This window comes from Phoxinus phoxinus, assembly GCF_949152265.1.
Source record: "Phoxinus phoxinus genome assembly, chromosome: 3".
In the NCBI taxonomy this organism is placed as follows: domain Eukaryota; kingdom Metazoa; phylum Chordata; class Actinopteri; order Cypriniformes; family Leuciscidae; genus Phoxinus; species Phoxinus phoxinus.
In genome coordinates this window covers 4,919,134-4,944,169 of record NC_136878.1, presented here as the reverse complement: position 1 = coordinate 4,944,169, position 25,036 = coordinate 4,919,134, and the positions used below count along the sequence as shown (strand labels likewise).

Here is a 25,036-nt window from a genome sequence, read left to right as displayed (position 1 = left end):
TGAAATCCTTTAAAAATTCATGTCTGTGGCATACTAATGATGGACCAACCGTGCACTCAGATCTCAGATAGTGGCTCTGTGTTCTTTTTGGCACTTACTGGCTTGATCTTTGTTGTTTATTTATATCTTATATAAGCTGCTGTTTTATAAGCTATCGTATGTAGAAAAATAACATGCATAGTGTTTTTTTTTTGTAACATTTCTTTTGTTTTGTTTTTTTGTTCCCAGAACTAACTGAAGTGAAATGACATGTCATGATGCAGAAACATGTAATTTTCCCATTCTTCAAGAATGATCTAAAATGCATTTTATTTCAAAGCATTGCCATTTGCTGCTGTAGTTGTAAAGTCGGATTGCAGGCTACTGCAGAAGCTACTGACGGTCACCACAGATTAGTTGGATTGGAATTATTTTTATGTTTCTAAATGTCTTGATGGAGGAAGTCACCCAGGCTACAGTATATGGGTTGTTTGCTATTTTACAGTCATATTCCCGAATCAACATTCGCTGAACAACATTATTATCAAACAATCATAATCCTAACCCTACAATACAATCAGAAGACTGATTGGTTGATTAGTATTTTGTTACACAAGCAACAAAGGACATTGATTCTCATCGGCTCTGTTTACAGCTGGTATTAAGATGCGTTTTGGTCGATCGGATCACAAGTGGACGACGCTAATACAGGAGTAAACGGGTCTACAACATTTTGAGCTTGTCCACATTCGACCTCTTCCAGAGGTTGTCGAAAACGCATTCGACCGGATTGCTTAGTAGTGTAAACGCTCATGTTGTCGAGTGTGTTCAAACAGACACAAAAGACCGTCTACTCTCCGTCTACTGATCTAATGAGTAAACATTATGCAAAGAGCACTAGCCAGACTGGATTTAAACTTTATCAGCTGAAGACCGAAGGTTTCAAGCACCAGGGCTTTTTTTTTTTAAATCACTAGCAAAATCAGTAGGTAAAGTTTCTGTTCATGTGTTCCTTCTGTAAAATGGTTTGATTCGAAAAAATACCGGTTAATAAAGTCTTTTCTTTTATTATATATATTTTGCCTATATTTATACAAGAGCTTGAATAAAGCTCGTAAGTGGATCCTCAAACTGTCGACCTCACACAATAGCTCCACCCGCCTCAATCGGGAATTAAGTGCTGCACACATTTTGGAGTCCGTTTCTGCTTGTTTGCAGTGCGAGGGCAAATAAAGAAGTGGTTCTATGAATAAGTACAGCATTTATTACCTGCCATTCATTTTCACTTAAATGTAATTTTAACGGTTGGTGACATATCCACGGAAAAAGCTTAGGGCATTTCACTCACAATGCGCCAACATCACATTTACACTATCTAAATTCAGGATTGGTAGACTGGCAAATTAAAATATTAAACAAAACGATACAATAACGGTATTAACCGGTAATGGTAATTTCAAATGAGAGTTTCTGTTCAGAACAATGAAACAGGATTTTGCAGTTGTATTTATGTTCCTGTTAAAAAAAAATCAGTTTTTTGTTTTCAACCCTTGAACCATAGAGCCCACGGAATTGGGCTACTTTTACTCTGTTGCTGTGGGTTGTTTTTCCATCCAGGTATATTACAGAACAGCAACAGGTTTTCTTCTTTTCAATTAGTTTGGTACGCTAGTGAAGTAACTCCTCTGGGTAACATAAAGCTTGGAAAGAAAATGAACTTATACGTCTTATCGACTTCAGGTCAGTAAATGTATGACGGTGAATATCAGAACTCACAACTAGAACAGTAGAGCTAAAGTCACTCAGCCGACTCTGCCCCGGTTCAGACATGACTGGCTTAAGTGAAGGCTTCCAGAAGACACTATGGCCTACATTAGGCCATGTTCTTGTATTTGCGAGGGTATTTACAGCATGCAGAAGTGGGACAGTGCTCAGGAGATAACACAGCTCTGTGGACAGCGGAGGGAATCTCAGTTTTTTTTTTCTTGAACGACCATGCAATACAAACAGAGGCAGATATCAACATGCTGTCACATTTAAATATACCAACATGTGCAAAACTTGTGCAAACAGACTCACTTGGAGACCAATAGAAATCCTGTAGCACTTTAGTACAAACAACAATTCAATGTTTAGTTTACATTTACTTACCTGACTTTCTGTCTTTGTTTGGCACAAGAAGTGATGCACCGGTTGCATTGTCAAGGTTGAATATGCGGAAATGTTTAAAAGATTTAAATGATGGAGGTGACGATTTTCAGTAAATCACATCTTCAATGCAAAAAGCTTTTTACCGGTATATGACTTCAGAAGACAGAATATATAAGTCATATGGACTACTTTTTTCCTCTTTAGAGCTTGACAGACAAATTCACCAGCATGTTATATGGAAAACAAAAACATGAACATATTTTATGCTCCATGGAGGAAAGAAATATTTTAAATGAGGGTGAGTAAATGATAGTTAAGTAGCAAATGTAAAAATGATCAATTTTTATTTCATGTTGACTTATTTAAACTGCTTGTCCATCTGAACAAAATAACTGTTTACTGTTGATGTGCACCTCATATTAGATTCTGTGACTGTACAAAGCACATGAGTATTTATGGTGGAGCAAGGCTTCATAAACCCAGGTTAAAAGCAATGCTAACCCCCTTTCAGAAATTAAAAGCGTGAAACCTGACTCAACGTGAGTCCTCCACTGAATTTCAAAAGAATGTAAATCCAACATTTTAACGTAGTGGAAAAAGCCTTAGAAAGTAATGATTTTAAGTGTGGATCATTTGAGGCAGTTTGCTTCATGCGGCCTATAATGCACACAGAGATGTTTGTTGTAGCTGATGAAGGCCTGAGAATTACCACTTTCTTGTTCCTTTGAGAATGCTCAAATGTAATGTGCAAAATTAGCTCCTAATTGCTGTGTAGTATTGCTCGCTTGCTTTGTTTGTGACTCCTATTTTTGTAATAACATTGATAATGCCTATCAGGAGTCTTAGAAAAGGTAGAATGAAAAGCAAACTGTGTTTTTTAGTCATTTGTAATGCGTGATCAAACACAGCTTGAACTATTATTGTTGATATTACTGCACATTTTCACACTCACCACTGTGTATAACGCAGCCCTCCTTTTCCATGAATAGTATTTCTAGTTTAATGTCAGGTTTAGCAAGTTTTCCATGTATTTTATATTAGTCCTTTTAAATTAGGAGTCATGAACTCATATTTCTGTCCAATAAACGAACACAGTCTCACCCCAAAACGTCACATACTGACGGGTCTTGACCATACGGCAACATACGACGAAAAGGGTACCCTTTAACGTCCATATGTGACGACTCGGGTATGGTTGGGTTTAGGTATGCGTTAGGGTACCGCTAGGAGGCGCTGCTGGTGCGCTTATGTCTGCGTCTCATATTGACGTTATAGGGGTACCCTTTTCGTCGTATGTTGACGTATGATCAAGACCCGTCAGTATATGACGTTTTGGGGTGAGACCGGGCTGAATAAACCATTCATTTTGTTTCCTACAATATCTTACGATTTTGCCAATTTCTGTTATGAAACTCTAGATGGTTCAAGCTGATAGATTCTGCTTGCAATCACATCTTTATCTATATGGCAAGCTAATTGGTTCCTGCTGTATCAGTAGCCAATCAAAAACCTTAAATACTTGGTCAACATTTGCTTTAGCAGTTGCAGCGCATTCAGAAACCCTCTCCTTCCCCAGCTCCACCTGTATAGACTACTACGGGTAATTCATGTATGCTTTATTGTACAGCTCCAGCATGTCTTTCTTACTAAAAGCAGAGTGTATAGTAGTGTGTGTATTGGCTGTAGCAAGTCTCTGTACTTGTTCTGCGGCAGCAGCGTATCAGATCTATTCCGCCAGGACCAAACAACATTGTCATATCCATTATCATCCCAAACACTCCGAGAGTGGTCATCATGACAGAAATTTGAATTGAGTGAGTGTTCAGCACCGTCATTAAATGTTGTTGTGTGCTACAGAGTGTTCCTTTCTTGTTTTTACCTCCCACACCTTTGGGGCTTTTGCATTTTTGGACCATAAGGCCTCGCCCAGGATCAGTTTCCTCAACCTCAGTCCTAACGGAATCGAGTGGAGGAAACTGATCCGGGATCAGTCGATCCAGGGTTATTTTACATCAACACAGATGGTGGTGGGTGAGGAGGCTGTTATCCGAGCCAGGCGTGCGGCTCATTCGAGCCACGTCAGAGAACACAAACAAGGCCGTGGATCAGCTAGGCTCCTGATACCTCTAAGCTCCTGGCTTACTCCGGCATCAGAGTTCTGGAGCGGCCAACAGAACAGATTGGATAATCAGACGCCGATGCTGTCAGATGTAATCGAGCACAAATGTGAGGTTTAATGGATAATTTTGTTTGGGTAACACAATTCGCCCATCTGGAAATGTGGTCAGCGTTCTGTACGCGTGCGATGTTTTGATTTTTTCAGAAACATTGTTGAAATGCATTGAAGAAGAACGTGTCTGAGACCACATGAGAATCTGGGATGCTCTTTTGTTCATACCTGAGCAGAAAGTATTAGAAAAAAATATACTAAAATTATAATGTGAAATTAAGATGAAATGTTTGAAATGATGCTCTAAAATGACAAACTTAAGCTTTAACTCATTTTTGTATAGACGGTCAAATGTTTTATTGAAGGCAGTCATGTTGGAGAACATGTCATCAGGGGTTAATCATGTCAATTATTAATGTACATTTTTCAGTTCTTTTAATTGAAATTGATAATACTTTAAGGTTCCATTTGTTAACATTAAGATGAATAAATGCTAATATATATCTAATGTGGTCAACTAATGTTAATTATAACATTTACTAATACATTAATACAATAAGCTAACATGAAGAGATGTATTTTTTATTAACTAACGTTAACAAAGATGAATTAATAGTATAACAAATGTATTGCTCATTGTTAGTTAATGCAACTATAAGGTCTCATTAACTAATGGGACCTTATTGTAAAGTGTTACCCTTTAAATTGTTATGCTGCTTAAATATTTTGCAAATGAAAAGTTGAATTTGAATGCAAAATTGTAGCATGTGGTCTCAGACTTTTGATTCCCATTACATTTGACTACGGTCGATCAGACTTGACTGTTCCTGCAGTAGCCAGTGATTTTTAAAAAAAAAAAATCATTATGTACTCTTGCACTGCATTTTTGTTTGTTTTCTCCTTGAAAATCTTGAGTTCTGTGAGTGTGTTTTGTTTGAGAGCGATAAACAGCCCTCCGTTTGACACTCTCCCTCCCACCCGCTAAACATGACTCAGTGTGCTGTAGTCTAGATCTCAGCAGGACACAGGCTCAGAGTTAACATTTCAAAGTTAACACCTGCATATTAGGAAACTCTCTCTCTTTCTCCCTCCTTTAAAACGCTGTGCTTGCACGGATATTCATTTCAATGGCTGCTCAACCAGCTTACAGTTCCACCAAATGACAAACCAGCATTTGAGGACTGAGGATGTTGCGATATAAATGCTGTCATGTTCATTTCCTTCAGAAGTTATATGTGTGTGTGTGTGTGTGTTTGTCAATATAATTATTTATTATGAGTAAAACAATATATATCTACATGCATATACAGTATATATATATATACATACAAAAAATACATATATGTGTGTGCATTGTATATATACATACACTGTATATACTATATGTTTGTATGTATATACATATATATATAATGTTCATATAAAATATTAATGTACATACATTATTCATAATAAATCATTTGTAATGTATTTATTGGTTATGTAAAATTGCACAATCAATGATTAAATATCACTCTTCATTTAGTTTATTTTGTGAAAAACAATGTGGAAGACTTCCTTGATTATTTTTTAACTAGGTTTTTTTTTCAGTTATTTGTTTGTGCATTAAACATTTTAAATCTAATTGGTTGTAATGGTCTTTTAATTGAAATGATCCGTTTTCTGATTGTAAAAAATAATCCCTCTTAAGACATTTCCAAGCAAATACATTCCTATTGAGAAATGCATCAAATAGCAAGATATCCAAACAAACACAAAAATCAAATATCGACATTCATCTAGTAGCCACAGTCTGGCTGTAAATTGATATTATATAAACTGCATTTCTCCGCTGAGCTTCTACCGTCTGTGATAACAGCAGAACCCTTTAATCTGTTTGGTGAAATGGTTTGCTCTATTGATCCATAGTTCGGATGAATAGATTCAGGCTTGATTCATTGCCACCAGGCCCTGTTTGCACTTCCTAAATGGTGTTTATCTTGTGGCTGTCATGTGGTGTAACTGCAGGTTTACATAAGAGGAGCCAAGGAGTATGAAGTCAATTACCCTGCACCCCCATATCCACTTTACAACACTGAGGTTATTTATCTGGATAGTGACTCCTTTAAGTCAGAAATAAGTCAGACAGGGTGACGGAGAGCAGTACAGATACAGATACATCTAAAAAGGATTGCTTCAGATGCTGCATATAGTGATACTGGGGATGCATATGTGATAAAATGGCATGGTAATGCAGCCGTTTTCATCTTTCTTTGAAGCATTTACCTTTTTAATAGGTCATCCCTCATTGTTTTGTACTGGTCTTTACAGATTGAGCAATTCTCATTTTGGCATTCTTTCAGATATTCTGTCCACAAAAGTATAGCTAAATCAGAAAGACAAATACACAAAACTAGCCAAAACACACTCAGACAGGCTTCTGTGAATGTCAGTACAAATTAAATTTGCCTAACCAAAGATTTATTCACTTACGATGTTTGAGCTGTATTTAAAAGTGCTGTAAGTAGCAATTTTTCTTCAAAAACTCAATCAAAATGTGTAGAGCGGCACAGGGATGATGTCAAAACCCAGAAGAATAATTTACCCCTGCTTAAGTTTTGCCAAGTCAAGTTTACCACAGGCCATATTTTACTCATAAATTGAAAAACCCCATTACAAAACCCCATAGGAAAATCTTGAGGGAACTAGTGGCAAATTAGTCTTCCGGGTTTTGACGGCAAAGCATGTTTCTGATTGTATTGATCGGCTAAAAGACATAGGCCATGACCCTGGATCTTTTGATTGACAGGCACATAATGTTTCTGATTGGCTAATTTCCAATATCTAATATCCGTGAGGTAGTAGGGACATTTTATGTGTGATGTAATGTGCATATTTGATTGTCACCTGACTGTGTGAACATGACTTTAAACATGCATTTATTGACCAGTTTTTATTTTTAATAAATGTAATGTGATAACAGAAAGTGGACATATTGTGAGCATTGCAATGTGAGAATGCATAAAAAAATTAATTAATCAAACCGAAAACAATCCATCATTAGTTTACAGCAGTCAACGGCACCTTGCAGCGCTTTCTGAAATGTATAAAGCAAGGTTAAATGTCCAAGCAAAATCACTCCAGAGACATATGTTTACCCAACAGTTAGTGTGGTTTAGGGGGCAAACAAACACACACTGATGCTCCCGCTGAGGCGGTAAAGACACCGTAATTAATCACACATGCCCCATAGGCATCCGTTTAGTGCTCGTTTCTTCCTCAACAACTGCCACCAAGAAAGTTCCATCCATTTCCATTTTGTTTGGTAAGTTGTTCTGTAGCACATCGCCAAAGGATTTCATTACGCTGCTTTTGGTCGCCAAAACGTGGAGTAAAGCACACTTGATTACACAGAGATTATGGTCTGCGGTCAATAACCATTGTGCCCTACAGCAATGCGCTTAGTTCCAAGGGGACGGTCCCTGCAATTAGTGTGCTGTACACCGCTTTCAATAAAACACACCTGATAAATGGCGAATAACTACAAATCTTTACAGCATTAACTGTGATACACTAGCTAGAGAGTCTCTTGGCTTCCAAAGAGACGATGCATTATTGCGCCCTCAAATATTTGTGTCCTTGAGGTGAGAGAATGCAGTTTTGTTTTTGGTTTGATTATGTTTTGTTTTTTTGCTTCCAATGCATTTATCTTGTCGATTGCCACAGACTAAACAATTAAAATGCATTGGAAATTGTGCACTTACAATGCACACTTTCTGTTTGCTTATACACACTGAAGGACGAGTCAAAGTTCTGTGGAATTGCAGCATGTCACAGTTGTTGTTGAGAGCTTGAATGGAATTTAACCTGGAATATTCCTTTTAAAAGTTGAATCCACTCTGTAAAAAAATTATATGACCAATAAGTTATGACAACATATGTTTTTACATTGCTTTATCTCATCAAAATAAGTAAATAAATTTAAAATTCTAACCTCCCCAACTCCTCCCCAACAATTTTCTAGTGACTGGTCACATACATTTTTGTTCAATTGGCCCAAGTGAAATTCTGCAAATTAAATTTTTATCAATTTGCAGAATTTCACGTGGGCCAATTGAAAAATTTAGATGTGACCAGTCACTAGAAAATGTAAAGTTGGGGAGGTTAGAATTTTTTTACAGTGACCGATAAGTTAAACAATATTCAAAAATGTTTATAAGCCAATTTAAAGTAATTTAAGTTGAAATGACTTAAACATCCAAGTTGATTGCACTTAATTTAAGGCTGCGACTCTTTTTTTACTGTGTAGATTCAATTTCTTGCACAGCATCCAAAACACAACATGGTTTAGCTTTTTTAGCAGATTGATGTTAAAGTCATTCACACTGTATATGTCACGTTGACATTAGCCAGAAAGTAAACCGGATGACTGTTACTCGGCTGACTGAATAAAGATGCAGAGGTTGATGATTCACTGATTGTTGATGTGAGGTGATAGACTGATACTCAACCTCATCTGTTTATTTCAGAGTGCTCCTCATTCATTTCACTCTTACAAACCAGGCTGAAAAAGCGAGCGAGGGATGGAAAGAGGGATTGGCCAAAGTCAGTAAGGATAAGATTAGGATGCTACATTAGCATGGTTGTCACATGGGCTGCTGACTGTAAACATGTGGCCAGTTGGTTTCTGTACCAAGAGCAGCTTATAGTCAGTGCACACGGTTTACTTTTACATCACAGTAGTATTTTTACACAACAGACAGATCTGGTCTCTGATGCTGATTGGTTTGGGTATCGGATTTGGATTTTTAATTTTTTGTATCAATATTTATTCTGTGCCTTTTTTGCAAAACATTCTGTTGCAGCTGAAAACCATGAACAAAAATTAGCAGCCTAAAGATAATTTACATAAGGAACCTTTAACCTATGTTTTCATAAAAAGGCTGGCCTTTTTTTTTGTTGAACTGCTTTATACATGAAATTAACTAATTTAATAATTGATGATCTTTACAACCGAACTGAATCAACACTGAACTAACTGCAGCTGAACAACAGCCGAAATGCATCATTTTCCTTTTATCACTGCAAAGCTGCTTTGAAACAATCTGTATTGTATAAAGCACCATAGAAATTAGGGCTGAAACGATTCATCGAGTTACTCGATTAACTCGATTACAAAAATTCCTCGAGGCTCTGCCTCGAAGCCTCGTTAAATTCCTATGACGCGCGCTATACGGCACGCGCAGGGATGTGATTGTTTCACACGGACCGTTGTTCAAGCGCACCACCAAATGCTTGGTCATTTTACAGCCACATCATTTTCGTTATGCATTATTTGTTTTGGTTAAAAAAATCTGATTAATCGATCGATAAGTGCTAGATTAATCGATTACAAAAAGAAACGATAGCTGCAGCCCTAATAGAAATAAAGGTGACTTGACTTGACTTTGATTAACATTAAAAACACAGACGGCAGCAGGTTTTTTACGACCTAATGCACGGATCCAAGATACTGATATACATGCGTTATCTTCTCAGCCGACTGTTTATGGGAATATTTGTATATTATTTCGTGTGCATTTGTCTGTTCAAGCGCAAGAAGACGCGAAAGAGAACTCTATTCATTATTCGTGCACTATAAGCTTGAAAAAATACATTCAAATGTGCACACAGGAATTAGTAAGCGGAATTGAAAGTTTAATTTTATAACAAGTATTACTGTCTGAGTAAATTTAGTTGACACTGCATCATCTTTTATTTGCAGTCTCTCTGAAAAGCCCGCGCCAATGAGTGTCTTGTTTAAAAAACAAATCTGCATATCATGCAAAACTCGATCTGACTGGAATTTCTTTAAAATTAAAGTTCATCCATGCTGTCTTAATATTAGAATCACAAGGACGACAATGCAAAACGTCTTGTATTCCTCAGAGCCGAGGTGTCTAAATCGTTTTGTTGCTCAAGTAATCCTGTGTTTGGTGGACGGGGTTAAAGAGGAAATGATGTAGAATAGGCGTTGATATTCTGCAGAGGCCGTCTTTCGTCACGCTATGACGTCAGATGTATGGAGTTGGTTATGTGATGCAGATGTCAAAATATATTTCTTTAGTAATCACTCACTATGATACAAGTGTTTTGAGGCCATTATGACATATTATTGTGCAGGGAAAAAGGACGAAAATAAGTCTTTATTAATCTACAATCTGCCCCATAATCATAATGTGTGTGCAAAGTAATGTTGTTGGCGTTTTACGGCCACTAGTGTTAATTTCAGCTGGAAACTGCAGTGGATTGTGTGTATAGATACCTTTTTGCCGAGGCATGCATTACCAATGAGCCTGTTTGGTTTAGAAAAGCAAAAAGGCTCTTGAGGCCGTGCAGTGTTTTGAATGTAGTCACAGCTAAAAGGTTTGCAGTCTCTACTGTGCATCATGACTTTCAACATCCTTTAGCTGTAACTATATTCATGCATCTTGTTGAGGACAGGTGCTATTACTTTTCTAAGCGATTTATGCCTGGCACATGATAAATGGGTGGAAACAAATCCCTTACATGATTGTGGGTCCCGGGCCTTATAAAGAAGTGAGAATGTCATGGAAGCTTGAAGATGGGCTCTTTTGACTTGGGCCAGTTATAGCAACCACGTTGTAACTGGCTGGAAGCCACTCCGAACACCTTAGCAATTTCATTACAACACCCTGGCAACCACCTACAAGACTATAACAGCAAGTTTTGTTCAGGCAAGTGACAGTCACTCCCGCGGGACTTATTCTCTATTTCAGTGTCACTGTTTCTGAACTCCCTGAAACGCCTCCATTGTAGTCCTGGGTTTTCTTCTGGGAACGAACACGTCACAATATTCCTCATTTAAATAAAGGGGCGGGGCCTGGTTGAGTTAGTTAGTGGTGTGTTGTAACTGGCGGTTATGGTGAGGGACGTGACATAGGGCTGTAAACGATTAATTGCGATTAATCGAATCCAAAATAAAAGTTTGTGTTTACATATGTGTATTGTGTATAATTATTTTGTATATATAAATACACACACATGCATGTATATATTTAAGAAAAATGTGTTATTTATATATAAAATAGTTATATTTATATAAAATATAAATCATATAAAAATATATATGCAGTATATAAATGCTAATATTTCTCAAATATATACATGCATGTGTGTGTATATATATATATATATATATAATAATTACACACAATACACACACATATATTATGTAAACACAAACTTTTATTTTGGATTCGATTAATCACGATTAATCATTTACAGCCTTAACGTGACATTTCCCGAACATGCTCGAAGCTCTTGACCAATCACAACACACTGGTCCAGCTGACCAATCAGATTACATTAAGCTTTTCAGGAGGAGGGGCTTCATAGAGACAGGAACTAAACAGAGCGTTACTGACAGACTGGGAAGAGAGGAGCCGCACAATGGAGAGTATGGGGAAATGTTTTTTTTTTTAATTCGTGAAAACCTTAGACGCCAAAAACAAAACCAAGAATTTGAAAAAAGGCATTATAACTCTAATATATCAATTTCTGTATGCATAGGTTAACAGAATGACACACTACAGGTTATTTGCTTTGGTCCTATATACAATGCAATGCATCCATCTCTAAATGTCCATTTTATGCCAAATTGCATGCTGTTGTATATTGTAAAAATAGCATGCAGTACTGAGTATACATTGTTGTAGAAAGAGTCTGGAACAGTATAGAATATGATTTATAATGCCGTTCCCAGTGTCCCTGAGGCAGATGTATATGTAATTTAGCTAAAGTAAGTGTAGCAGCAGGTTTTCTGAGTTTTGATGCACTACATTGGTGGCATTACATTGCTGTCCATCACACTCAACAGTCAGCTTGTAGACTGCATGTTTGTCAAACCTGACAGCATGTCTCCTCCGGGGCTCAGTTGAGCAGAGAAAAATACGTTTGCCAAAACTCTCAGACGTGTCCATTTCTAAACTGCGCTGCCTCCCGGGTTGTCCATAAACTTTTGCTGTGATGTAATCCATGAGCTTCTGTTTTTAGCAGCTTAATTTCTTTTAAGCTCGCAAACAATAATGATCTGATTTGCGTATACATGAGATGGGTAACACAACGCATACTTACAAAGATTGCCTTGATCCTGCGCTTATAAACTGCTTGGATCGGCATCTTTCTTCGTAGATGCCCCCTATTTATAAACTGTCAGCTTCAAAGCGTGCCTGAAAACTCTGGAGAGCTTGTTTTACTCTGCAAGATTGCCCAAGAGAGATTCACTGTTGCATTTCAAACAAAGACTTAATTGCTTCATTTTAGTTTTGTTCTTAGTTGAAAATGCTTGAAGCGCTTGCGTGTTTAGAAATGACTCAAATTAACATGCATGAAAAAAGTAACACAACATGTTTGTGCTTGTAAAGACAAATGTTCTGAATTGTAAGTGTGAACAGAACAATTATTTAGCTTTTCATAGAAATAAATTCATTAAAAATAAATCATTATGCATTGAGGTTATGCATATTTCATGATTTCATAGATGCGAACCAAAATCACTGTTCGCAGAAAAGATCCTTGAATGGGTAAATCAATAATTTTTAACCACTGGAAAGACAAAAAAATATGAAAATGCATTCTTCTACTAAATGTGTGCGAGCCTAACTTCTCCATAATGAAAGCAACATGGCAGATAACAACAGAAAGAGGATAATGGCATAATTTCGAGTCATTACAATTGCACCATCAAAGATGATTAGTCTTCTTTATAAAGATGCGTTCAGGAATCTTTAGCATGTGGAGTGGAGCGCTGCATTATGTGATTATGATGTGTAAATGGGTTCTCACTTAATTTTATTCTCTTGTTGGTTTTTAGTTTGTGTCTAAAGTCCCTCTTAAAGCAAGTCACTTCACTCTGTGCGTGGTTATTTCGTATAGTCATTAAATGGGTGCTTGACTATGTCTAAGCTCTTTTGAATTTGAACTTTTTGAATCAACTGACCACCAGTACGTAAAACAGCTACTGTATGTGAAGATGTGGTAACTCTATGTGTGAAAATCTGCTCCACAGCTGTATCCAGTTAACCAGGAAAAGACGGATAATTCATTCAACCTTACTCACAAATCCCTGTAGCGTCTCTCTCAGAGTAATTAACACTGAAAGGTCATTGCAGAGGCCGGATCTAAGAATACTTGGGGTGATTTTCAGATGTTCTTGTGAAGTATGTCATTAATCAATCCCCTGCTCATTTGTCATTTGGCGGGTGTCACCATATTTCTAAATCGAGCATTTGTTGTGTTTCTGAGCAGAGAAACTTTGCGAAAAGTGAATGATTTCGCAAAATTGTCAGTCGTGCCTGTGCAAAAGTTACCATATTAAGATGCCACTCTGTACAAATCAACTTTCTAGTTTTTGGACATTTTGAGTGAATTACACAAAAACATCACAACAGAGCATCAATTGTTGTCCCAACTATATTGCCTGAACAAAGAATTTAAAATTGCTGCAATGTTAACCAAACATGTCCCCTCCCGGTCACTGTACTAGCCTTTAATGAGCAATAGCTCAACTTATTCATGATTCATTCATATTATGATTCATCTTTTGTTTGTTATTTTCCATTGAAAGGGTCACAGCTTTTGAGGAATTAATTGTCAGGGCTATTTATTATTTCACCACATTCCTCTTTTATTTTGATTACTTTAACTACGACAACACATACACACACACACACACACACGCACGCACGTGCACACACGCATGCAGGTGCTTTGTTGTGGTAATGACAAATGACTAGGCTGTCCCCTGTGAACGAATTAAGGTGAGACTTTAAACGGCTTTTAATGAGACCGTTGGCTTGATTGTGTGTGTGTGTGTGTGTGTGTGTGTGCGCGTGAGTGAGTGAGTGAGAGAGTGTGCGAGAGAGAGTGTGTGTGTGTGTGTGTGTGTTAGAGAGAGAGAGAGAGAGAGAGAGAGAGAGAGTGTGTGTGTGTGTGTGTTTGCATGTGAGAAGAGAGCAAGAGCGATGACCTTTAAAAACATAAAAAAACATTTTACTTTGATGTTAAATCTGCCCACATTTGATAGATAGATAGATAGATAGATAGATAGATAGATAGATAGATAGATAGATAGATAGATAGATAGATAGATAGATAGATAGATAGACACCTAAATTGTTTTCAGATTATATATTTTTGGTAGATTATAGTTGTTTTGTGTAAAGTGTAGGCATTTCTAAATATATAGCATGTTTGGTAAAAAAACAAAAACAAAAAGATAAACCCTCTCTATGATTGATTCCCATCTGTGGATTATTTAAGCGCTGCTCAAGTGCGTCAGGATTACCATCAGCTCTTTAATTCCAGAAGCCGAGAGGAGAGGAGGAAGATTCCGGAAATCTGTGATGTGTAATTAGTCCCCATTGTGCCGAGCTGCTAAATCAGGCTAGCATTGTTATCCCACGTGAGACTCGGGCGCCGTATGTAACACCGTATGCATGCATATAGTGTTCCTGTCACCTTACACACAGAGATGACTCGCTTTAATTCATCAGAACCTTGCGCCTGTGTGAAAATCATGTGCATCGCTGTAATATACTGTAAAATGAAAGTGGGTAATTCTTTCAATGCTAATATACTTTCTCCCAGCTTAATGTGCAGAGACAACTATAACTAATCCATTTGTAGGTTGACTTCTTGAAGAGGTCTGTAATACCTGCGTGAACCATATTACAAACTTACTGTTCTCCAAATATGCCTTCACAAGTCTCACATTCACAATATAAAAACACACACAAAGGACAGTGTTTTAATTAAGCAGGATGATAGTATAGTCCAGTTAGCTGTGAGTCACTCTTACATAACTGTCAGACACTCAGAAGAGTCATTCATCAAGGACGCCGCGTCCGTCGGAGCCGCAGCGGCGTTTGATTCAAACATACTCTACACTTTAACAGGCTTGAGCTATAAACAGTCCATGCTGTCTGTCACCAGTAACTCTCTTCAGTGGGCCTGCTTCCATCGTGGCATGCTCACAGTTTAAAAAAACCCTGGTTATTGTTTTTTTGTGTGTGTTTCAGAAGACACTCGTACCGAACGGGACAGGACATTGAGAACTGCGGCACCTGCAGAGACTGCGCCTGTATCATATACAGGTAAGACACCCCTATTTACTGTGTTTATGTGCAGAAATCGTCTCGGGTTACGTAAGTAACATGGTTCCCTTAAAAGGAAAACATGTTTTCTGAGGATTTGCACAAACACACTCATATCAACGGGGAATGTTCACTATGGAATGGTTTTTAAATGGAGTGTAATGCATTTTAGGTGAGTTTGTGGGAAATGGTCACATGTCCTTGCTAAAGAGTCTATTGACTGTTAAAGGGTAACTAAACCCCTGGTCAGAGCCTGACTCCACCCATGCTGGAAAAATGCTGGAAAAGTGGGCAGAGCCCAGCGGAGGGGGGCGTGCACCTGAGACGTGTCTCTCTGTGCAAGGGCGTGGTTAGCTGGTACCCTCTTACATCACAGGGTACCACAGCTGCCAATAGGAAAATTCAACTGCAGTAGCCACCGTTCAACCTGAAGAGGGCAGCACTCAGGCGTTTTTACACCATATATTGTAGAATTAAAACACTTTATACCCAAATGTCAAAAAAATTACTTGAATCAATGAACAGCATTAATAAAGCCCCAGTCTTACAGATCGTTAACTAAAAAAAGTTGTTTTAGGGTTTAGTTACCCTTTAAAGATGAGCCAAACTATTAGTTTTTAATTTCCCAGTGAATAATACAGTAAATAATTTATTTCTTTTTTTTGCTCTAAAAACCAAGTCTCAGCCTCTAACTCCAACGAGACCGATCACAGACTGATGCATAAGATGCATAATTAGGCAAATTTGTTCTCAAAAACCCAAGCTGGTTCTGGGCATATATACTCTCTGGCCACTTTACCCACTTTTGCCTTCAAAACGGTCTTAAAGGGGTCATGAACTGGCTTTTTTTTTTTTTTTTATATGGTTGTCTGAGGTCAACTTATGACATTCGCCTGGTTTTTACATTTATAAACATCAAAATGAATAAGTAATAGGCTTTTTTCTACCCTGTATTTGATCCTAGCTCCTGAAACGCTCGGGTTTTATGGGCGTGCCGCATTGAAGACTGGGAAGTAACCGTCCACTGCTATGATTGGATAACAGTTTTGCATATTATAATGAGTTTCATGTAATGAGTGAATCGGTGGGCGGGGCTAAACAGGCGGTGTTGAAGTAGGCGTCGATCTTCTTCTGCGGAGGCGGGGTTTGATGACCTTTGACGTCATAGATCCCAACTTTGAAAAACCTGTCGTTCGCTGGGCCTGGTGTCAATAAAAGCTTTTATTGGACTAACAAGGACGTTTTAAGTTCTGAAACTTACAGGATATTCTTATAGTATGATGACCTCTTATATGTCGAAAGCTCAAGGAAAGTTTGATTTCTCAGTTCATCACCCCTTTAATTCTCCGTGGCTCAGATTCAACAAGGTTCTGGAAACATTCCTCAGAGATTTTGATCCATATTGTCATGATCGCATCACACAGTTGCTGCAGATTTGTCGGATCTGAACATCCATGATGTGAATCTCTCCATTCCTCCACATCCCAAATCTGCTCTACTGGACTGAGATCTGGAGACTGTGTTACCATTTAAATGACCATTTAAAACACATGGTTTGGGATGAATAGAAAGATCAAAATAACATCATTTATTTGAAATAAAGGTCTTTTGACATTATAAATCTCTTTACTTTTGATTGTTACTTTTTATCCATTTAATGCTGAATAATTTGTTTATTTCTTTGTGTTTTAAAAGAAATTCATATTTTTCAACATTAAATTAAATTAACAAAATCTTACCTATCACAAACTTTTGAACGATAGTGTATATTATATTTATATTAGTAATTATAATATAAATGTATATATTTTGTCTGAAGGATGTTTAGATTAAAAGACAAATATACAGATTAAGAAAAGGTTGCGTGTATAATCAAAGTCTGGTAATTTGACACAATTTCATATTTCATTTGGTAGAAGCAATATAAATACTAAAAGCACCAGTTGAGAGCTGTGCTTTACACGATGCTGGCAGTCTACCTGTCTCAGTTCACTTGGAAACAACAATATCATGTTTACGAGTTCCCAGTCTGCTTCTGTGAGGCCTTCCAAGAAAGAAAGCTCTGCATTTGGCAAAGTTTGTGAGGTTGATGCCATCACATCTTTGAAAGATATTTAACAGTTTTTGTTTGAGACAGTAGCAAGTAAACAAGCCAAGTGCTCTTTATATGCGGCTGTTCTTTTATGGTCGCATCTGATTTCAGATTTACCTGCAGGTAAACATCACGTACAATACCATTTACATATCAGCCAGACAGTCTGCTCCTGTCTTAAAGTGAGTGGGTTTTGGCCAGGATATGCTGCAATGTGGATCAGACGTTCAAAACCTGAAAAATGTAACATCTATGATTTCACAACCGAACCGAATTGGTCAGGACTAGCAGGCAGAGCTGATCAGCTGGGTGCTTTCTGTCGTGGCGTATGAATCAGTGTTCAGCGCGCTGAGGAAGATCCAGGTGGACATCCAGGATGTTTCTTCTCCCCATGAGCCCAAGGTATAATTGCCTGGGCTTATGTAACCTCCCCCACTGCACAAGGGTCTACCAAAATCAATAGCAACGGCCCACGTCACCACACATTTTCATCGACTCCTGCCCAGAACGAAGGTGTGAATAACACTCCCAGAGGAGACCTGGAGAGTCACAAACTCTCGCACGCACACATCATATATAAAGGCGTATGTGTGGTTTGCATAAATAAAGAAGGGGGCGGAGTCACTCTCACAAGAGCATTTAAATCAATGTGAACCTCAGTTTGCAAACCATGTGTCTTCTTATGTGCTCTTTTTCTTGGTGCAGTTGAACAAATGTAGGGCTGATCTTGACTTTATCCTTTGGGAATTGATTTAATTGTAAAATGTGGTCGTTAATTACCATAGTTGTAGAAGATGATCTAGCACAAAAATATCTGGATCACGTGTTTAGAAAATAAAGTGGATCAGTTTAGCTTTCATGTTGACCTCAAAGATAAAAGCATGCAGTTACACTTTGCCAAGCTTATGTCTGGGCTTATTGAATTGTGTTTGATTGAAGCATTGAAACATTGTCTCAGATGTTTTGAGATACAGTATAAGAGTATAGAGCTATAAAATTGTATAGCTCTGATTATTTAGTTATGTATGGATTTGATGAGAAATATTTTCGTATTGAGAGTTTGATCTTGGTATCTTGGCAAATCTGAGAAATCTCTCTGATGTGTGATTTTACCGTGTTATTTATATAAAATCGTACAGGCACATTACCACAAGGAAATGTCTTGATTTTTACTCTCGATTTAATCTCAACGTTTGGTGGTTCTCAGCTGGTTAATTATTAAATGTGTAATTATAATAATTCTAAACAAATAAATATTTGTTAGGGTCACTATGATGCTAAATGCAAATAATAAAATGCAACTAATCATACAACAATGCATAGTTTGTCAACTATTATAATAACTTAATTCTTAAAAAAATATATATATATAATATTAAATACATATACAGTATTTGTTTTTATGGATATTTTAGTTCATGTTTGTGTGTACATAAGCAGTTTTACTACTGAGTTAGTTAACTGCAAATATTAGGGAGATCTCATTTTACTTTTTTTTGTTTCTCAATGTCTGTTCATGTCCAGTTCATGCATCATTATAGACTGACAGCACCAGGTGCACATATGTTGGACTTCTGAGGATGCCTGAACTGGAATCCGTCAGTTAACAGAAAGGGAATTGTTCAGTATATGTTGAGCGATGGCAGCCGAGCATTGTCTGTTAGCTCAAACGCACAGAAACAGATGAGCCGAGAGTGAGACCGAGAGGTAGAGAGCTGCCAGGTCCCTGCTGAGATCCAAGGAAGAAAGAGAGAGACAAAACAGGGAACGCGTCCGAGTCTGAGTGCGACTCCATCTGTGGGGGAAATGAAAGAGCCAGCGACTGAGAGGCGCAGGTATGAAGGAAGAAAGCTGGAGATGGAAGGGATAATTTTAGAGAGATTACAGGCTGGATATTTTCTGCTTGTGTCTTCCCAGAGGGTGATCTAAATATTAATGTTGTGTGTGAGTATTGGGGTTTCCTGTCAGGACGGGCCGCCTCGGCTTACCACGACACAAGACTTGAGCAAGCGGCTGTACGAGTGGGATTCAGGAGCGTAACCCCGTAAAGCCTGCATGTGAAATTATAAAAAAGAAAGAAATTTAAAACATGGAATAAAAAGCTTAGCTCATATTTGAAGAGGGGAAAAAAACAGCTAAATTTTATTCAGAGGCCCAAAATATATGCAATTTTATGACCAAAGCTTTTTAGTTTGTAATGTTCGGGGCAAAAACATATAATGCAATGAATACAATGAGGATTGAGATGAACAAATAGATGTCCCTCTGAAGTGTGATGTATCATATTTGATACTCATGTTTTTACTCGCAAACTATGTATTGGGGAGGGGGTCAAACTATTCCTTTAAGCTGTGAAAGGTTTTAGTAAGGACCCAACTGTCTTTTATTAAAGTGCAATGTCATGAATCCTCGTAAAGTTTTATATATTAAAGGGGTGGTTGATTATGATTTAAATGTTCTAACTTTAGTTAGTGTGTAGTGTTGCTGTTTGAGCATAAACAACATCTGCAAAGTTACGACTCTCAAATTTCAAAGCAAAGGGAGATATTTGTTATTAGCAAAGAAATTGCTTTTAAATTTTTTAATTGCTACAACAAACGGCTGGTAGAGACTACACGACATTCCTCCTGGGTTAGTGACATCATCAACCCTAAAATTGACATAAACCCCACCCCCAGAACAAAATTTATAGATTATCAAGACAGAATAATCAATGACTTGAAGATTACTTGCATAACTACACATAGGCTGCATAAATTCATCAACTAACCATTCAGGAATTTTGTCACGTTGTCACTTCTTGAGTCTCTCCATCATTGTCTGACTCCGGTTTGAACATAAAAGGCTAAAAGTTTTTGAAATTTTCAGTGCGTGTGTGTGTGTAAAGTAAAAGGACACGAGCTCTTGAAGCTCCGCCCCCTGTGCCGGGAGCAGCAGCTCATTTGCATTTAAAGGGACGAGGCATTTTTGCTCACCCTCAAAAATTGAAAATTTTAACATGCTATAAAATATTTCTGCGGTATCTTGGGCTAAAACTTCACATACACACTCTGGGAACATCAGAGATTTATTTTACATCTTGTGAAAAGGGCATTATACCACCCCTTTAAACCTTTTTTTGGGGGGTTCTTAGTCATCTTATGGCATTTTAAGCTACATATGATGATTAAAAAACATGTGACTTTTGACCTTTGCGCATGTTTGAGACTGCTAAACCGTATTATATATTTCAATATTGCATCATGTTTCCAGCGATCATAAGCCCGACTATCCATTGACTCGAGAAGCGTCCCTGTACCTTATCCTGCGCTGGCTTCAGTAAAGCTGATGGTGTGTGAGACTCAATAGAGAGTATTACAGAGAGAATGAGAGAAGTGGACAAGAGCCGGGCTGGTTTTGTGAGTGTGAGGGGAAAAGAGGAGCTTCCTGTACCAGTGGGAAATTAAATCATAATAATGTCTTTTCATGTTGTATCCTCCAAGAACTGAAGAAGAAGATAAAGGAAGATGTTTTAGGCTTTACACATTGTGCTTTTTGGGTCTCCTGATGCTAGTCACGTTTTAGGTTTTTGGGAGGTCTGTGAAAAGGTTGCATACGGGTATGAAGTCACCCAAGTAAGGGAACGTATTAGAAATGAAGCGTGCACAGGTTTGAGTGTCTCAGTTTGTTAGATTATTAGTCTGCTATAGCTTCAGATGTAATGATTATGAATGCAGTAATGTTGTATTGAATCAGATTCTGAAGGCTTACATGCATGCATGCTCTGTGAAATGCATTTATAGTTCATTCATTTCTAGTAAATGGTGAAAAAAGCTCTATTTTTACAGACATTTCTTAGACAGGACAAACATTTCTTAGATATGTGTTAAAATATTGGATCTGTGCATGAGACCTATACAGATCTGCTGTTGTTTATTATGTTGTTAATAAATATATTGAGAATATTACTTGTTCTATTGCTAATCAGATTTTATTTTATTACTGTAGTATTAATAATATGATAATATTTAATATTTTGCTTGTAAATAAGTTTGTGACAAGTAATTGTTCAAGTACAATATTTTAGTATTTTCAGTTAGGCTACATTTTAATATTATATAAAGTTAACAATTATTTAACATTATTTTACTAAACATTAATTTAGTTTTCGTAATATATATATATATATATATATATATATATATATATATAATATTGAATAGTTTACTTGAACAATTACCTGTAAAACGTATTTAACCATATTTTGGTATTTCACTTAAATTTAAATATATACATTTAAAATACTTAAATATTATTTTACATGATCATTTATATACATGTTTTACATGATCATATTTACATAATTAATTTGTATTTGTTGAATTTGTACATTGTCTTTATACACATTTTTAAATCAACATAAATATATATATTTTTTTATAACATTTTTTATGGATTACATTTATTCGCAGGGTAGCTTTTGCCGTTGTATCAAAATTGCATTGAAACTGATATTGAAAATTATTAAATGTTACTAGTATTGCTATGACTGCTGAATTATGGGAACCATGACGAACCCTATAGTGTGAAAATCTCTAATTTTCTTTCATTGTCTGTGATTTGGTGAAGCTCCACACATGCCCAGTTCTCCACTTGAGATGCCTTCAACTCCTCCTCCTCACAGACATGCGCACACTTCATTTCTGGTTCTCTCACAGCATATTAATAAACAGCTTCAAATGTATGACGGCCTGCTTCATTACTCCAATAAATGAAATTGTTGAGTGACACGGGGGTGGAGTGACAGACTCTTCCGTTTAGGAGTCAATATGAGCGCCCCGGGCCCCTGGAGGCCATACACAGCAGCCTAATCAGATTCCAGAGGGGACGGAGCGGAGAACAGGACCTGCTCCTGCCTCTCAGTGTCCAAAGCCTCAGGGACGGAGATTTGTATTAGCTGGGGGAGAGTGTGACAGACTGCCTCATTTCAGCCGAGCTTCGCTTGTGGCCAGACACGACATTCTTCTTCACCCTCATCCGCAGCGCTTCACGTGCTGAATCGGAAATGTGTCATTTATCTAGAGTAGCTCCCAAAAAGCGTATAGTCATTTAAACGGACACTGAATGATACTGTTTACGGATTGACTTGTGGCTGGTCAATTCCAAATGCATTCAGAAATATGGGTTATCTGCAAGGGAAGCGCATTCTCGCAGGTATATCCACATCCTCTGAAGGCCTTTAAAGTCACCATCTCTTCTCGTCTCTGATAATGTGTTTACTGGCGTAAGGGCGGGGCAACCTGTCACTTACACGAGATCCACCAATAGCAAACCACATCCATCCAATCAAGTCCTGATGGACAAAATCAAGCTCTTGTATGAGAAGCCGTTTCACTCAGAAATACATCACATTAAGAAAGAAAAGACTATTGCAAGTTTCGTTTCTTGTTGTATTTGAATGGCAGGGGTTAAATCTTTTACAAACATTTAACAGTTTGGCCACTTTACTGTATTTAACAGTAAATAACAGGTAGTTATTTTTTACTAACCACCTGTAATCCCAACTATAGGCACTATAACTGCGCTGGAATGGCACTGTGAGTATTTAAATTAAGTCGTTGTCATTATTTTCTTGGCAAACACACTTCCTTTCTATGTAAATGAATATTTTATTGAATACTATTGTACAATGCACAAAATTCCCTAAAGCCAGCTCTGTTTGATTAGTTGCGCTAATTATCATTTGCAAAAAAACAGGTATTTTTTACTGTGCATTTAGTGATTAGTAATTCATCAAATGAGCATTACAAATACTAATGTTTAAAAGTTTGATGTAACAATTTTTTTTTTTAAATAAATGAATAGTTTCATTCAGGATGTATTAAAGGGATAGTTCACCCAAAAAATAAAATGATCCCATAATTTACTCGCCCTCAAAGCCATCCTAGGTGTATATGACTTTCTCCTTTCAGCCAAACACAGTAAACACATAATGGCAGTAAATATAGGACGACATTTTGAAGAATTTAGAGGCCTTCTGAAATGAAGCGATGCATTTGTGTAAGAAAAATATCCATATTTAAAACTTTATGAGCTAAAATAACTAGCTTCCGGCAGACGGCCTATACAAGTCGACTTACTGTACGTAACCTGTGTTTTGTTTTACTCGATCCTCTGCGCTTCCACGTTCGTCAATACTCCATGCGTCAGGTCAAGGGTCACTCTTTCACCGTAAATCAATGCGTACGGCAGTCCGCCGGTGGTTAGTTATTTTATTGAAGAATCATGTGACACTGAAGACTGGAATAATGAATCATGAATTTAAATTACATTAGACAACCGCTATTGTAAATAGTAATAACTACTGTATTTTTTACTTTTTTTTTATCAAACATTTTTCATTTTTGATCAGCTTGGTGAGAATAAGAGACTTCTTTCAAAACCATTAAAAAAAATCTCATCAACTCCGTAGCGTTATATGGACCACACGTTTATAATGTGTCGGTCGAGAACCAGCATCAGCATTTGCGTACTTGTGTGAGTATATGTTTCTGCCCTAAGGTCCATTAACAAAATTCTTGTAATGATGAAAAAGTATATCATTCCCCGTCTTTCTCTCTAACCGTTGCTCCATGTATGACTCAGTGGTCCGCATGTGATGTCTGTTGCCTCGGGGCAAAGATTGGCTCATGCCACGTCTGAGAGGAAGAGGAAGCCGTGGTGGGGAATCGTAAATGTCTGCTCTGCTCTCAGCTCTTTTAGTTATTCACTCTCCTGACGGCACTCCTGCAGTGAAATATTAATCTGCATCAAATATTCAATACCTAGTAAAAGTTTTAAACAAGTGATAATGAAGGTGAAGGGTAAAAAAAAATGCCTCGTGAGGGGAACTGGCGGGTCATGTACGGTGGGGAGCTGGAGTGTGTATTACACGTAAAAGCAGAAATGAAGGTAAAAGCCAAAGAGAAAGATAGACCATAAAGTGAAGCAGAGACCACAGATCTGTTACAACACCTAGTGAGCTGCATGGTTTACCATCTAAGCATTTGAAAGTTTAGATGTGAAACGGATTCTTGAACAAGAACAAATGTAGAATGGGACTCGATTTTGTCATCAGGACTTGATTGGATGGTTGTTGTTTTGCTATTGGTGGATCTGACAGGTTGTCCCGCCCTCGTGGCAGTGAACAAGAGAAGAAAAAAAAGAGAAGAGAGAAGATCTATCTATCCATCCATCCATTCATCCGTTTGTCTGTTATGCCTGTAAACCTCAGAAATCTTAAGACATTTTAATCATTTACATTTTTTCAAAATTCGAATTTTGTTTTTTTCATGCAAACAAGGATTGTGTCGACAAACTGTGCTTTTCTAGTTCAAAATGGACAAACGTGTGAATTTATTTCATTTAATTTCTTACATACATTGAAACTAAACTGAAATTCTGCATCCTGTTTGCTACCTCAATTAAAATTCAGGACTTGAAATGGAATTTAAAAAGCATTCTCAATAGGTCGGTTTCACGTGACGTCAC

At 37.4% G+C, this 25,036-nt stretch overlaps 1 protein-coding gene across 2 annotated transcripts in view; it reads left to right on the top strand.

Annotated features, from left to right (window-relative positions):
• Positions 1 to 25,036, top strand: part of LOC306996112 (uncharacterized protein) — a 111,900-nt gene that overhangs the window by 36,368 nt on the left and 50,496 nt on the right. Inside the window, exon 3 of one of the 2 annotated variants that reach the window (XM_079608252.1) lies at positions 15,361 to 15,435. In XM_079608252.1, coding sequence (XP_079464378.1) covers positions 15,361 to 15,435 — 75 coding nt within the window. The remainder of the gene's footprint in view (positions 1 to 15,360; positions 15,436 to 25,036) is intronic. The other variant, XM_079608251.1, reaches the window with a different exon arrangement.